At 40.8% G+C, this 14,919-nt stretch overlaps 1 protein-coding gene across 1 annotated transcript in view; it reads right to left on the reverse strand.

Moving 5' to 3' along the window:
- The window catches only part of WDR36 (WD repeat domain 36), a 31,258-nt gene extending 19,713 nt beyond the window's left edge, over positions 1 to 11,545 (reverse strand). Inside the window, exons 1-9 of the mRNA XM_084778256.1 lie at positions 11,247 to 11,545; positions 9,298 to 9,325; positions 7,703 to 7,803; positions 6,650 to 6,767; positions 4,816 to 4,948; positions 2,932 to 2,986; positions 1,605 to 1,737; positions 1,055 to 1,230; positions 626 to 746 (exon numbers count right to left, since the gene is read on the reverse strand). Of these exons, the coding sequence (XP_084634382.1) occupies positions 626 to 746; positions 1,055 to 1,230; positions 1,605 to 1,737; positions 2,932 to 2,986; positions 4,816 to 4,948; positions 6,650 to 6,767; positions 7,703 to 7,803; positions 9,298 to 9,325; positions 11,247 to 11,408 (1,027 nt within the window). The 5' untranslated portion in view covers positions 11,409 to 11,545. The remainder of the gene's footprint in view (positions 1 to 625; positions 747 to 1,054; positions 1,231 to 1,604; positions 1,738 to 2,931; positions 2,987 to 4,815; positions 4,949 to 6,649; positions 6,768 to 7,702; positions 7,804 to 9,297; positions 9,326 to 11,246) is intronic.
- Between the last annotated feature and the right edge of the window lie 3,374 nt (positions 11,546 to 14,919).

Below are 14,919 nucleotides of genomic sequence, written 5' to 3' on the forward strand. Positions count from 1 at the left end.
CATAAAACGCCAGTCAGAGTTCTTCGAAACAGAACATGCCTGTCAGAAAACAGCCCAAGATGGAATCATGTGAGAATTTTGAGTGCTTGTGAGAACACTCCAAGAAAATAAGACAAGTCATATGACCTCAGTTTTTTTTTTCAAAACACAGACTTGTTCTTAGATGTCTTTTGTTTTGTTTTTTGATTTTCTTTTCAGAGCTGAGGACCGAACCCTTGGATGTGCTTGCATGCTCCTCCCAGTGTAGCGGACAGGAGTGAGTTTACTTCAGCTGTTGTCATCCATGCGCCTCTATGGAAATAAATGTTTTGCCACGTATGTCTTGTCCTTGTGATTAAATACCTACTCATGTGACTCTTCTTAACCTTCAGAGTGCAAGCTGCCTGATGCTCTGAATGAGTTGGCTACTGCATGAGAGGCCCACTCTCCCATGTCCACACCACCAAAACTAGAGGGGTAAACAATGCCAACCTCAGACATTGGAGAGCTAGGTTCTACAAAAAACTACAGCTGGAACGCTTCTAAGAGCCATTAAAAAAAAGTCTATAAATACTAAACCAACTGAATCTGAGTTTCTAGCTCTTAAATGTTTACTCAAAACCAATGCTAGAAAGCAGAAACTTACTTGCACTTAAAATCTGCTGTCCATTTTGTCCATAGTATCTGATCTTGGTGAGAGAAGCGCTATGTCCCATTCTGAACCTCAGCAGCCGTCCATCCCCCGTAGGGCCATCAAATATCCAAACCTTCAAAGAAACACGATGGTAAGCTGCTTCATCCATGTGCCACCTGCAGGTAGTTAAGTCACCTTCTGAACACAGTAACCAATACTGGGCAGTGCCTGCAGTGCCACTGTCCCATCGGGGGTTTCAGGGAAAATAGGCTGTAGCTCTAACCCAATTTGTCTCGATCACGCACCTGGCTATGCTTGTGTTTCCTCTGTACCAATCTCAACCCCCACTCCTCCAGCTTAAGTCCAAGGCTGATAGGTTAAATGAACTGTAACCACCCCAGGCCACACGTGCTTAGAAGAGGACAGCAACTGTCACAGTACCCTAAGAGCATTGTCAGCGCCATTTGTAACAAGCAGCGGCTCTCGATGGAGAAATGTCAGCCCGGCGACCGCTGTGGAGTGTGCATTTCTCATTTGATTGACTAATTTTTTGTCTTCCAGATCCCAGAGTGCAATATGGCCACATGGGCTTCCAGCTGCCATTATTGGATGCCCATCTGTTAATAAAATAAAAACATTAACAAAAACATCTCCCCAAGACACTGCTCATATTTCTATGCCTTATACTTACTAATTTCCATTGTTTAAACCACAAGAAAATATATATTTTTTTGTTTTCTTTTTCGAGACAGGGTTTCTCTGTGTAGCCTTGGCTGTCCTGTGTAGACCAGGCTGGCCGTGAACTCAGTGATCCACCTGCCTCAGCCTCTCAAGTGCTAGAATTAAAGGCGTGCACCACCACACCCAGCAAGAAAATGTTTTCAAAAAATACCTTTATCTTTCTAGTGACAAATTTTAAGTATTCTTAACTCTTTCTAGTGATGAATTTTAAGTATTCTTAACTCTTATGATTAAGAAAGTAAACCGTTACCTGTGCGAAATGAAATGGAAGTAATGGGTCCCCAGTCCTGATGGAACTTCATTAGTGTCTCATCGAACTTAATGTTGTGGATGACAACCTGACCAGACATGAGACCAACCGCAACTACATCGACAGCCGGTGCCTGAAAATTCAATGACTCAGCCTTTTATTTTCTTAACCAATATAACTTCTTGATGATGTACACTATGATGTGCTATCAAAAAGAAATGCAATACCCTCTAAAAGGGAGAAGAAAAGCCCACCAATTAGTCATTCTGGCATTACCAGTCAGTAATGCAGTAGTTAACAATGTTTTCCAAATTACTTGCAGCTTCAATTCTTCTAGTCAATCTCTTCCCAACCCTTAAAGCAATGCTGACTTGGTTAAGAAAACAGTTACAACGGAAAAGAGGGCTGTACGTGAACTCACTAGTTTCTGACTAGAAGAACTGGGGGGCGGGGGAAAGATAAACCTTAAACAATGGGAAGGCTTGCCATAAACATGAGAACACAAGCAACTGACTTTATCAGAAGAAAACAGGAAAAAGCTACAAAACAAACTAACGTTTTCTAATTAGTCTATCCTAGCGCTGATGGTCAATAATTACAGTGGCCTTCATAATGGTCTAAAAGAGAAGGCTTCCCTTCAGAGTTAACGTGAGGACTATCCAGTGTATTATTATGCAGTGAGACAGGCTTTACACTTCATCAACAGGCTGTTGAGTGCCTACTACACCCTAGACGTTAGAAGCGAAGGCTAACAAACAAGCGAGGTCCTCGCCCTCAGATACTCCAGTCTTCAGGGCACACCATCAAACAAACCAAAGTCAATGGTGGAATGCAAACAAACTGAGCTGGCGCAGGCAGCGCAGCAGCAGGCAAAGCAGCTGTTCTGCAGATACACACCCACGCACACGCCTGGCTGACTAACCATGAAAACTAAAGCAGCTGTTCATGGAAGACCCTGCCATCTAATAAACAGCAGAGTTTGGGTCCCAACATTTCAAACAGTGAAACTCAGTCCCCTGATGAATTACTCTGTAATCGCCAGTCTCCCTGCTATTTCTGTTCCACATAAGGCACTATAGTACATGCTCATGAATGAAATCACAAGGAAATTCCAACTCCGTAAGAGTATACTAACCTTCATAGCAAAGACATTATTTTTTATTTTCAATTAAGTTTCTAGAACACTGTTTCCTCAGGGCAACAGTTTAAAGAGAAGCAAAGCTAAGCATTAGTTTTTATTAAAGTCTAAAAACATGGTTACTCTAGGAAAGTAAGACTGTCTCCTACTAGCCTTGTTTCTTCTTTAATTAAACAAAAAAGAACTAACCTGCTGAAGAGCTGTCACTCCAACCTTCCACCCTGGAAATGTATACAGGAGCTTACTATAAGAAGAAAGATAAAAATTATTATTTCAAGGAAAACAAAATCAACTATGTATTTAAGAAAAATAACAGGTTCTGTTTATTATTTTTATTTTTTGTTTTTTGTATTTTTCAAGATAGAGTTTTCTTATAGTCCTGGCTGTCCTCGATTCACTTTGTAGACCTAGCTGGCCCCTAACTCACAGAGATCCACCTGCCTCTGCCTCCCAAGTGCTAGGATTACAGGATTGCACCACCACACCTGGCTTATTTTTATTTTTTAATCAAGGGATACTATATTCTTTTTAAGGATTCATTTATTTTTCTTTTATGTATATGGATGTTTTGCCTGCATGTTATATCTATGTACCACATGTTTGCAGTGCCCTTAGAGTCCAGAAGACAGCAGTTAGATTCCTCCGGAACTGGAGGTACAGACTGTTGTAAGCTGCCATGTGGGTGCCAGGAAGCAAACTCAGGTCCTCTGGGAAAGCAGTCAATGCTCTTAAGCCCAGGGCTGGTTATTAAATTCCTGCTTCAGCACTCACTATTCTCAGAACATATGTCAACTTACTTAGTATTCAAAATGTAATCACATAAAGTAAATGTGATCTGCATTGACCATTTTCCGGAAAACAAAAGAGAAGTGAAGTAATTAAGCTAACCTGGCATAGCTAGTCAGTAACAGAGCCCGGATGGACTTTAGATCTCAAGCTGAGACTCCAGGTCTTCAGTAACATTGTGAACAAAAGGCCAAATATAAAATAAAAAATATTTTTGACTACAATTTAATTATTTTTAGAAACATCACTACTGATGTGAGTAGTATTTGTATATACATGATTTCAGAATCAAACCATTAACAAAAAAAGTTCATGAAGCGAAGATTGGAAAACACAATCACCAAAGTATTAAGTCATACATTCAATTGTGCAAATGAGCATAGTTTAGTTTACTCAGTAATTATGCAATAGATACTTAAACGTACAGCAAGTAATGCAAAAGAAAAAAAAAACCCCTAAGAAAATAACTTCACGGACTGAAACAGATCTTGGTCAATAAGCATGAACCTAGCACAGGGCAGGCAGGCAATCAACGGTGGGAAGTAGAACTGAACACTGATTGAAAACCATGAACCAGGATTAACATCAAACCTTCCCTTTGCAAATTTACAATGGCTTCAGACAGGACAACTAAGGAGGACTCAAATACTGTATTTGTATGTGTAAGTGTCCCCATATATGGATGTGCACCACATGCATGCTTGGTACCTGAGGAAAAAGGCGTGGCATCCCTTGGAACTGTAGTTACAGGCAGTTGTGAGCCGCCTGAAGTGGGTGCTGGGAACCAAACCCAGGTCCTCTGCAAGAGCAGAAAATGCTCTTAACTACTGAGCCATCTCTCCAGCCCCTTGTTTGCTTTTTAAAATACTACATAAAGGTTGCGCTGCCTTCCCTTCTCCTTGGCTTAGTGTTCACATAACAGGTAATTAACTATATATTTAAAATCACTGAGGCGGTCTTCCATCTCTACTAATAGTAGATAATAATTAGATTGGTGGTGATTAAAGTACTAGCTGTTTAAAAAGCACTTCTCCCAGTCACTGTGCAATTACTTTACTCTATACGGGGTCTTCCCAATCATGCGCCACTGGTGAACACTGGTCAACGGGCATTTCTGTGCCGCTCACCACGTGCCAGGACAATATGCGGCAGCCACGTATGCTCATGTCAGGGCAATATTTCAAATGCAGTATTAGGGAAACAGAATGAACAGAGACTTCACAATCCTTGAGGGAGCAGTAGATAAAGACAAATAGAGAATTAAAGCATTTACAATTAAGCGCTTACTTGGATTTTACATTCCACAACTGTAGGCTTCCCTGCTCACTGCCCAGTAGGACTTTATTCAAGTAGGTGCTTGGGTGCAAAATTGTAGAAATTTGAAAAACTGACTTATCAAAAGTCAACTGAAGGTATTCCTCTACAAAAGTAAAAGTTATTAACACAGTTACTGTTTATGAAATAGTTTTATGCATTTTTCATATACTCACATCTACTACATACAAAATCACACCAATGACTTACTATAAATAAAAGACTTACATTTTAACCTATAAACACTCGTCTTAAAAAATATTTTTGTGTGTGTATGTGATGGACACACGTGTACACAGTGTGCATGTGGAAGTCAGAAGGCATCTACAAGAGCTTGTTCTCTCACTCCACCATGCAGGACTAACACAGATCACTGGGCTTGGCAGCAAATGCCTTGATCTGTTGAGCCATCTCACCAGCCCTTTATCCAATAAAATTTCTTGAGAAGTAAAATGTGACAGGGCAACTTGTAAATGCCATCAAGACTATTAAAAATGAAGTGTAAATACTACTGCTCAAAATTATCCTGCCAAATCAGTTTACAGAAAGGATTAAAAATGATCCTGGGGGTTAACACTAGAATTTCTATGATTTAGTTCTAAATGAAACACAAAGTATCTGCAAAGCTCTACAAGCAACTGAAATTAAATCCCTAAGAGGCAAACCTCATCAAAACCCACAGTAATGATTACATTTCCTCAGAAGTGTCCGATACAGAAGGCAAGTTATCACCCTGCAGAGTAGGGAGTAGCACAGTCAACAGTCAGTCACTTGCTGGACAATCAAAAACCTCTTAGAAATAGTGTTTACTACATTTAAAATTCCTATTTATTTTGGTTTTAATTTAGTTTGTGACTAAAACAATGTTTCAATATGCTGCCAAAAGTTTAGTATCAAAGAAGGCACAATGGAGAAGGTAAGTAAAGGCAAATGTGTACAAACTTTAGAGTGCTACTTTGAGAGGTTCTTGCCTTACTTAAAGTCACTAAAAACAGCTCCAGGAAGAACCTATTTCACTGTGCAGTTGTAACAGCCACACCAACCCCTGGCATTAGCATCAAGAAGGAGCCAGATGCTGAGACCTTATGAGCACCTGTCTCCACAGAAAATACTTTCTTACATGAACAAAGAGAAAACAGAGGGTTAGTAATTTCAATGAGGACACAGTACACCTCTCAGAAGGGCACTCTCTAAAGAGTTACTAAAAACAAGCATATGTCACTGGTCAATAGATCACTGAGAGATAATAGTAACTAAAAACTCAAGCAGGTAACTTAATAGACCCAATGCAGGACGGACCCACACTACCTTACTAAGGAAAGCTAGGGATATCCTGGTGGTAAACTCCTAACCTGTGACAATTACACCACCCTTAAACACACTGCTACTGCAAAGAAGTATCAGATTCTCAGCCTTTGAAAGAGGATAAATATTTTTTTTTCAGGTTACAGGATCTTCAAGCTGACAACTATAATTTCTTTTACTTGAAGTTGAAGATATTACCCAAGAATGTCTCAGGTGTTTCCAAATTTATATTGCAGAGAAAACCACATCACAACACATCCCCAACCTTGAAGAACTACAATGAGAATGTGTTCCCTGAGGTGAGCATTCTAATATGTCCACAATAGTTCACAATCTAAGTAAAACTGCTTATTTAGAACCTTTTCCCCCATACATGCTTAAATATTCTCCAGTGTTTTACTGTGTGTATGTGAAAACTCTGGTACAGAACACACGGTTTTCAGAGTTCATTAACTACATACATAAATATACACATTATCCCAAGGTAAAGAAACAGCCTTACCTTCTGAATATATGTGCCAAATAATAAGAGTACTGTCGGTGTCCACTGAGATAACATGATCCCCAAAGGGCTGCAAAAGACGGACTTCTGCCTTGTGGCCCTTAAAAGTATGCACTATCTATAATGCCAAAGTTGAAAAGAAATTCATGTTACTCAGCCCATCATGTAATATTATTATATAATCCAGAAAATATGCTAACAACTAAAATACTCATGTTAAGTGCAATTTTTAACTATCTGAGATTAAACGATGAAATAAGAAGGAACCAGGCTCGTTGAGCTGCTCACTCAAGCTGCTCAATAATAAGGAAGTGAAGTGTGGAGTAGGAAGACATCAGTAATGAGAGCTCAGCCTCTCAGCTGCAGCTAGAAAAGTGGCATGTGCCGGGCGGTGGTGGTGCACACCTTTAACCTCAGCACTCGGGAGGCAGAGGCAGGTGGATATCCCTGTGAGTTCAGGGCTAGCCTGGTCTACAATGTGAGTTCAGGATAATCAAGGCTACACAGAGAAACCCTGTCTAGAAAAACTAGAGGAAAAAAAAAGTGGCATGCAACACACAGGCCCCTCTCCCAGTGCTGCCAGGGCGACAGCGTGCACCCTAGAGAAATGGTACGCCCCAGAAGACTGGCCTCCACATACTCTACCAATACTGACTTCCAGAGGATTTGGAGAAAACAGTAGATGATTTTTTTCCTTACACCTTTCTGCTTCGACACAGAAACACTTTATCATAGCTGGTCCTTCCATAACTAAATTTCTTTCTTGTCCTGGGCTCCAGTCCCCACTAGGACCCAGTAACTCTACTCTTTGCCTTGGTTCTTTGGCCCAGGAGGGAGTAAGTTTCTCCACAGCTGACGTTCCTAATGTCTCCCTGTCTCTAATTTGTTCCGCTAACCCCTGAATACACAGTGACTACAGTTTTTTCACTAATTTTTTTCATTAGCATGCACAAATACAGACACAGACACACACACACACACCATCTTCTCTTCCTCTAGAAACTGCCATAATAGGAAAAAATAAAGCAAGCTAAGGTAGTTCACGATACAAACCTCTTTATTACGGGCAAATGCAGAGAAAACATTTCCATATGCAGCAAAGACTAGCCTCCCATCAGCTGCCATGCAACAGATATCCTGTGGAACAGAGTTACCTAGGGAAAAACATAAAGGAAATGTGGGTTGTTAAGACTGTGGAATGACTAGAAATCTTAAGTATACGTAAAATACTTTCATGAGTATAATTCAAAAGTATGCATTTAAATAAAAACAAGAATTGGTATCAAATTTTAACTTCAGTATTATGAATATATATGGTGTGCAGATATAACAGAATTCTAAAGAAAGAAAAAGCTTTTTTGAGAGTTTGGAAAAAAAATCAACACTTAATATACAAACTTCTGGCACATGGATACATAATATATGTAACTGTAACATCTTAAACAATGTGAAGACTTTTAGTAACTCAGAAATATTTTCTTTTTAAAAAGGATTTATTTATTATGTATACAGTGCTCTGCTTGCATGTACTCCTGTACACCAGAAGAGGGCATTAGATCACATTACAGATGGTTGTGAGCCATCATGCGGTTTCTGGGAATTGAACTCTGGACCTCTGGAAGAACAGTCAGTGCTCTTAACCTCTGAGCTATCTTTCCAGCTCCTCAAAAATAGTTTTAAAGTAAATGATAACTTTGAGTAACTCTGACAAACTCTATACAGTAGTTATATGTTGACTTCTAAAATAATCATGTACAATGTGGTTTCAACTCAGTCTTTTCCAAAGTAATCACGCCTATTACCTCTACACACTCTCACACGATATAATTTCCTTGGCCTTCATTTCTGTTCCTCTCTAAGGACTAAGGAGTTTAGCAGATAGAGGATAGTCATAAGTACATTTTATCCTGTATGTTCCATTTGGGGATCACACAACAGTACTTTCTTTAGAACTACCAATTAATTCACTTTCTTACTCAACTTAGTTTACTCTCTTTTGCTTATTTACTTAAACCAACACGGGGCTGGAGAGATGGCTCAGAGGTTAAGAGCACTGTCTGCTCTATGAGAGGTCCTGAGTTCAATTCCCAGCAATCATCTGTAATGCGATCTGGTGCTCTCCTCTGGCGTACAGGCACACATATAGGCAGCAGAACACTATATACATAATAAATAAATAAATCTTTGCAGGGCGGTGGTGGAGCACAACTTTAATCCCAGAACTTGGGAGGCAGAGGCAGGTGGATCTTTGTGAGTTCGAGGCCAGCCTGGTCTACAAAGTAAGTCCAGGACAGGCAAGGCTAATACAGAGAAATCCGGTCACGAAAAACCAAAAATAAATAAATTCATGTAGATCATAAAAACAAGTTCTGATAAATTACAAGTAAGTAGCATGACAACTAACAATAAAACATGATCCTGTCCTGCCCTTTAAATTTAAGACAAAATACCCGGGTGGATTTCTGTGACTTCCAGGACAGCCTGGTCCACAAGGCGAGTCCAGGGCAGCCAAGGCTACACAGAGAAACCCTGCTTCAGTCAAAAACAAAACAAAACAAAACAAACAGAACAAACAAGACAAACAAAATATTTATGACAAAATAAAAACTAAATATAGCAAATACCAATTTACAAAAAAGTACACTTACTTACTGCAACCAGACTAAGCTTCTGAACCTGTTGTTAAAAAAGAAAAAGAATTAAACACGTTTTCATTAACAAAAACAATTACAATTAGGTTGCTAGCTCCTTATGAATCTGCTATGCTGTCCTTTCCAAAGAAAGCTCCTCGCTGGTCCTCACCTCTTTTACTAATAATGCTGGTGTTTTCCCCTGCTTTGCCAGCAGTGATAAGAGAAGAAACAGCTTCTGTAAATGTCCAAGAGTAAAATTTCAGGCTTTCTGGGCCACACAGATTTTGTTTGTGGCATAAAAGCAAATACTCATAATAAATGTGCCTGGGTGGACTCCAATAAACTTTATGTATCAAAATCTAATTTTTACATAGTTTTCATGTCACCAAATATTTTTGATCTTCCACCAATTTTAATAAAAATATGAAAACCACTTGGCCCAGAAGTTTCTGGGCCACACAGTAGTGGACATTACTAGTTAGCACACTGTAACTCAGTGATCTTAATATATGGGTATAATCCAGCTGTGTAACATCAGGAATTTTTACTTAACGACTATGTGCCTCAAATTCCACTTTCTGGGGAAAAAAAGGGGGTGAACGCTCCGATACATATGCACATTATAGGATCAATGAGATTTTGAGTAAACATTTGTAGAACAGAATGGGGCCAATTATACAGTAAATGTTCAATATTAGCTATCCAAAAATCTGCCTATTTTTCTTGTATAATAAATAAGCTATTCTGTAGGAAGTCTGAGACCATAATCAAAGCTCCAGGAGAGGCAAATGGTAGACCAAAGCACCTTACAAATGTCTTGGACATATCAGTGACGGGAACACAAAAGGCTCCTATTTCCACCTCTAAATTACTTCCAGTTTCAGACAATGCCCTGGTTGGTATGACAGGTACAGTCTTCAGATGTCACCCTGTTATGGTAACAGTAAATGTAAAAATTCAAAAAAGGGGGAGACTGGAGCTGATTTCTTACCAGTAAACTTCAGTAGACATGCAAAGGGAACATTTTTATTAACATTTCTGGATGTGTTACTTTTCTAACCACAGGGTTTGTCTGGAAGCAGAGTAGGGGAAAATGTGTTTATGTCTAACTGTGTAACAGGGTAGCAAGAGAGCACTAGACCAAAGACAACTTCAAGAAAGTTGAACTGAGAAACAGAAAAGTCACACTTGAGCTAGGAAACTAGAGCAAAGCCCAAAGCTGGCAAGCAAGGAGGAAGCACCAACACACTCCTACAGGGTGAATAAGCTCCTTATAACCCACTCTTCTCAACATTCTTAAACCAGGCTTTCAGAAACCCAAGACGATAATAGCTCTTCGGCCACACCTACTCTGCCATTAATTCATCTGCTTCCCAGCCTCTAGATGTCCTTATTAAAAATTTGCATCCTTTTGCATAAAATAAACAGAAAACGATTGCAAGGACTGATAAGCTACTAAAAGTTAAACATCGTCACTAAGAGGAAGGCCCTTGGCAAGTAACTGAATGTTTCTCAGTCCTAGTTTATTCAGGTTGCTATAATGCTCAAACATCAAATGCGAACGGTTCCTTCAATCTTTATCTCATCGTTTCTATTTCTTCCACTGTGTTTTAGTCTGGGTTTCCAAGCAAATCTTTTGTAGCCAATTATACCATAAAATGCCTAAGAAGTAGAAAAAAAAATTATGAACGAGGGATGGGGTCTTGCCTTATTTGTTTACATCCTTAGGGGTGCCAAACCACTGAGATACTCTCCAGTAGTTTCCCCCCGGGTCAGAAAAGTCCTCCGAAACTCGCCCCCAGGTGGACTGCGAGGGCACAAAGATGCCATGAGGACAGCACAAGACCGTGATTACGGTAAGGCAGGGTAACAAAAAGGGAAACCCTAGGTAGGTGGGAGGCGAAAGTAGGACTACACTTTAGGCAGTCCTGGTTCCTGGGAAGCGGGTGGAGGAAATCACTCACGTCATACGTGTGGAAGCTCTTGCCCACGCAAGTCGTCACGTAGAAGCGGCGCTTGAGAGCGCTGTACCGCACCACGTGTGGAATGTCGTTGCTGAACAGCCCCAGGGCCCGGAACCCCGCGAACAGCACGCTGGCCGCGCGGCCTTCCACGGAGCTCTCCATCTCCGCCGCAGCCGGGGTTCAGCTCAGGGGGCAGCAGAGTAGAAAGTGCTCACCAGGAGCTTTAGATCCCTCGTGGAGGAGCCTATGCCGGAGCAGGAGATTGAGGACTACTTCCGGGATCCGGGGCCAATTGCGCTAGCAAGTACTGCCTTTGGTGTACCACAAAATTTGGTCCCCTCGGAGCCCGCGGGCCAGGTGCAACTTTGGTTCCGCAGGTCGCTTCTTTCCCCTCCTCTCCGCCCCCCTCCCCCTGGCTTGCTTCTGGGTAGCGTTGTTTTCCTGTTGGTAGAGGGGAATCGCTTTCAGGCGGGCCGCTGGGTAGCAGCAGCAAAAGTAGAAGACTCATAGCGCAGAAAGGATTTAAATGACTGAAATGGATGAGGGATTGTAAAAGGAGTAAAGAGATCACAGGATATTTGTTAAGAAATTGAGGTTAATGCCAGGCGTGGTAGTGAACGCCTTTAATCCCAGCACTGAGGAGGCAAAGGCGGGCAGATCTGTGAGTTGAAGGCCAGCCTGGTCTACAGAGAGAGTTCCAGGACAGCTAAAGCTACGTAGACTGACCCTGTTTATAAACAAATAATTAAAGTTAATTTTAAATGGAAGTAATAACGTGTTTGTTTTTAAAATTCCTTATGTGTTGAGCATACACACTGACTTATGTACACACGGTGCAGCAGCTGTTTTGGTGACACAGTCCTAGAATCTGAGCAGCATCAGGTAGAAGGCCAAGGACGGCTTAGTGAGGGCCAACCTGAGCTGCAAAGTGGGTTCTACGGCAGCTTGAACTCAGTAAAGTGACCTTATCGGAAAAACAATATGATGTGTAAGAGTTTACTTCAGGATAACTGGGCTTCATTGGAATAAGATTGATAATTGTTGAAGCGATAAAACAATGTGAGAATCCATTGTATTAGCCTTTGTGGTAGCCCACACGTTCAATCATAGAACTCAGAGGCAAGCAGCTCTCTGATTCTAAGGCCAGCCACTGGGGGCTACATAGTGTGACGTGTCTGTCTGTCTCAGTGGTCCCACTTTTCCTTTCTCTCTTTGTCCCTTCCTGAAGGATGGTCTTTTGGCCAGATGATAGACAGCCGAAGGTGGGTTAGCTCTAATGTTTTCCAAAGCTTGGAATGTTACCAATACCAGAGGTAGATTGGGAGGAAATAGCTTTCCCTTAATGGGCCTCCACACAACTCTATCACGAATGTAAGATTGACCCACTAAGCCGAGCATCATGCAGGGCTGAAATTGACTTAGAGATATAACCCACTTCTACCAAGAAAACACAGAGATTTAGTTCCAAAGCTGCTCACCAGAAGAGATTGATATTTGCACCGGCCCTTTCACACAGAAGGAGCCTCTAGGCAAGCTGCTTATTTCAGAGACAACAAAGAACAAGAGCTTCCTTATGGCCTTCTAGATGGAGAAGCAAGGGCATTCGTAGAACTGCTGTTGGGGGCAGGGGTGTCACTGTCTAAGTCGGCTTTCCAGTTTCTATCTCCTGTTCTCATCAGGGCTATGGAAGTATGTACAGATTACTTCGCTTGTGACATACAATTCTTTATTATTAGAGAATGTCACGGGGGTAAACTGACAGGGTATCATATCCGCTTCCTCACTTCCCTCCTCCACCCTCCCCCAGTGTATTTCCAACATGCCCCCTGCCAACTTCATTCTTTTGTTTCTCTAATAAGCCAGTAAAACCAGCTAGTGATTTCCCATGTGCACGTGGTTAGGCGGCCACGTACTGGAATATGGGAAAGCTACTAGTGTTAACACATCCTCAGAACACAATTCTCTCTCCTATCTCTAACAACCACCCATCGCCAATAGCTCCCCAGTGAGAGATGTGGCCTGGAAATTACCTGCCCCATCTATGCTGGGATTCTGGCTGGCTTGATCCTGTGCAGGTTCCCACGGGCTGCTGTGAGACCGTAAGTGTGATAGCGTGTTGTATACTAAAGACAGCCTGTCGACACCACTCATTTTCATCTGTTGACTCTTAAATTCTTCCTGCCTTTTCTATAATGCTCCTGGAACCTTGGGGAGGAAGAAGGAGTTGATAAAGATATCACATTCTTGGCACTTTCTTCTTATTTGTTTACATTATTGTTATTATCATTATTGTTGTTATTATTTGGGTTTGAGAGGCAGGGTTTCTCTGTGTTAGCCTTGGCTATCCTGCACTCACTTTGTAGACCAGGCTGGCTGTCTGCCTGCCTTTGCCTCCAGAGTACTGGGATTAAAGGCGTGCACCAACACACCTATTATTTCTTATTATTCTTAGCACTTTTACCAGTTATAAGTGTCTATATTGACTACTTCCCCTGACAAAACAAACAAGAACTTCTCTAACCAAAGTTAAAAGCACCCATATATAGCCATATATATGCATGCATGTATGTATGTATGTATGTATACATACATATATACATACATATATATATATAATATTTATATTTTTCTTTCTTTTTCTGGAGTTCTATCTGTGTTGTAGACCAGGCTGGCCTAGAACTCAGAGATCTACCTGCCTCTGCCTCCCAAGTGCTGGGGTTAAAGGCATGTGCCACCACTGCCTCGCTCAATATACGTATATTTTAAAAGATGTGCCAGTCTTGTGTGGCTCCAGACAAAACTCAGCACTAAGAAGAAGTAGTGGACACAAAATCTCACCCTACAGCCAAGAAGCTTTTTGCAACTGATATCTTCTGGGAAAAAGAAAATAAATCAATTAGGTTTATACAGTGGAGTGCTACTATGTATATCAACCACGCTCCAGGGCGGGAGTACTGGCCAATGCAAAATTGTCTCCTTGTTTATTAATACACTTATGTTTTGTTTTGCTCTTATCGGTTTTCTTTTTTGTTTTAGTTTGTTTGTACCTTTTGATTTTCATTTTTTTCTGAGAGAGAGAGAGAGAGAGAGAGAGAGAGAGAGAGAGAGAGAGAGATAGGAGACAAACATCCAACAGCAAAATGAATGCAAAAAAATTTATAATCAGGTATAAAAAGAGATATTATTATTGGAAGCAAAAACTTTTCAATACATGATTAACTTTGTGGAAAGGTTTGAAATTTTTCCTAGCCAGGACTATACCATGTACAAAACTTTTTGGCACCCATTTTTTAAAAATATATCATCAAACTATGTCAGGAGCTGTTTAGACCAAAAACTCTATTCCTGTTTCATAAAGGAACAAACTTTATTTATGGAGCCTAAGTGACTTGCTCAAATTTGCAAAATTGTTTAGTGCTAAAATCCAGACCAGCACAAAATTTCAAAAAGAGGAAGAAGGAGGCGGGGTCACAGAAGGACCGTTGGGGGACGGAAGATCTATGCAATCAGCAGTTATATTTTTAAGAGCATACACTGGGTCATATGATGGGTTTAGATTCATTAAATAAAGACCCCAAGATCCCCAGATGTTACCTAAGAAGTGTTAGCTTAGCAGCTTGGCTTTAGGAAAGTTGTATCTGCTTTTTTTTTTAATTGAGATACTTTTACTGGG

Source organism: Acomys minous, assembly GCF_964271855.1.
Source record: "Acomys minous genome assembly, chromosome: 4".
In the NCBI taxonomy this organism is placed as follows: domain Eukaryota; kingdom Metazoa; phylum Chordata; class Mammalia; order Rodentia; family Muridae; genus Acomys; species Acomys minous.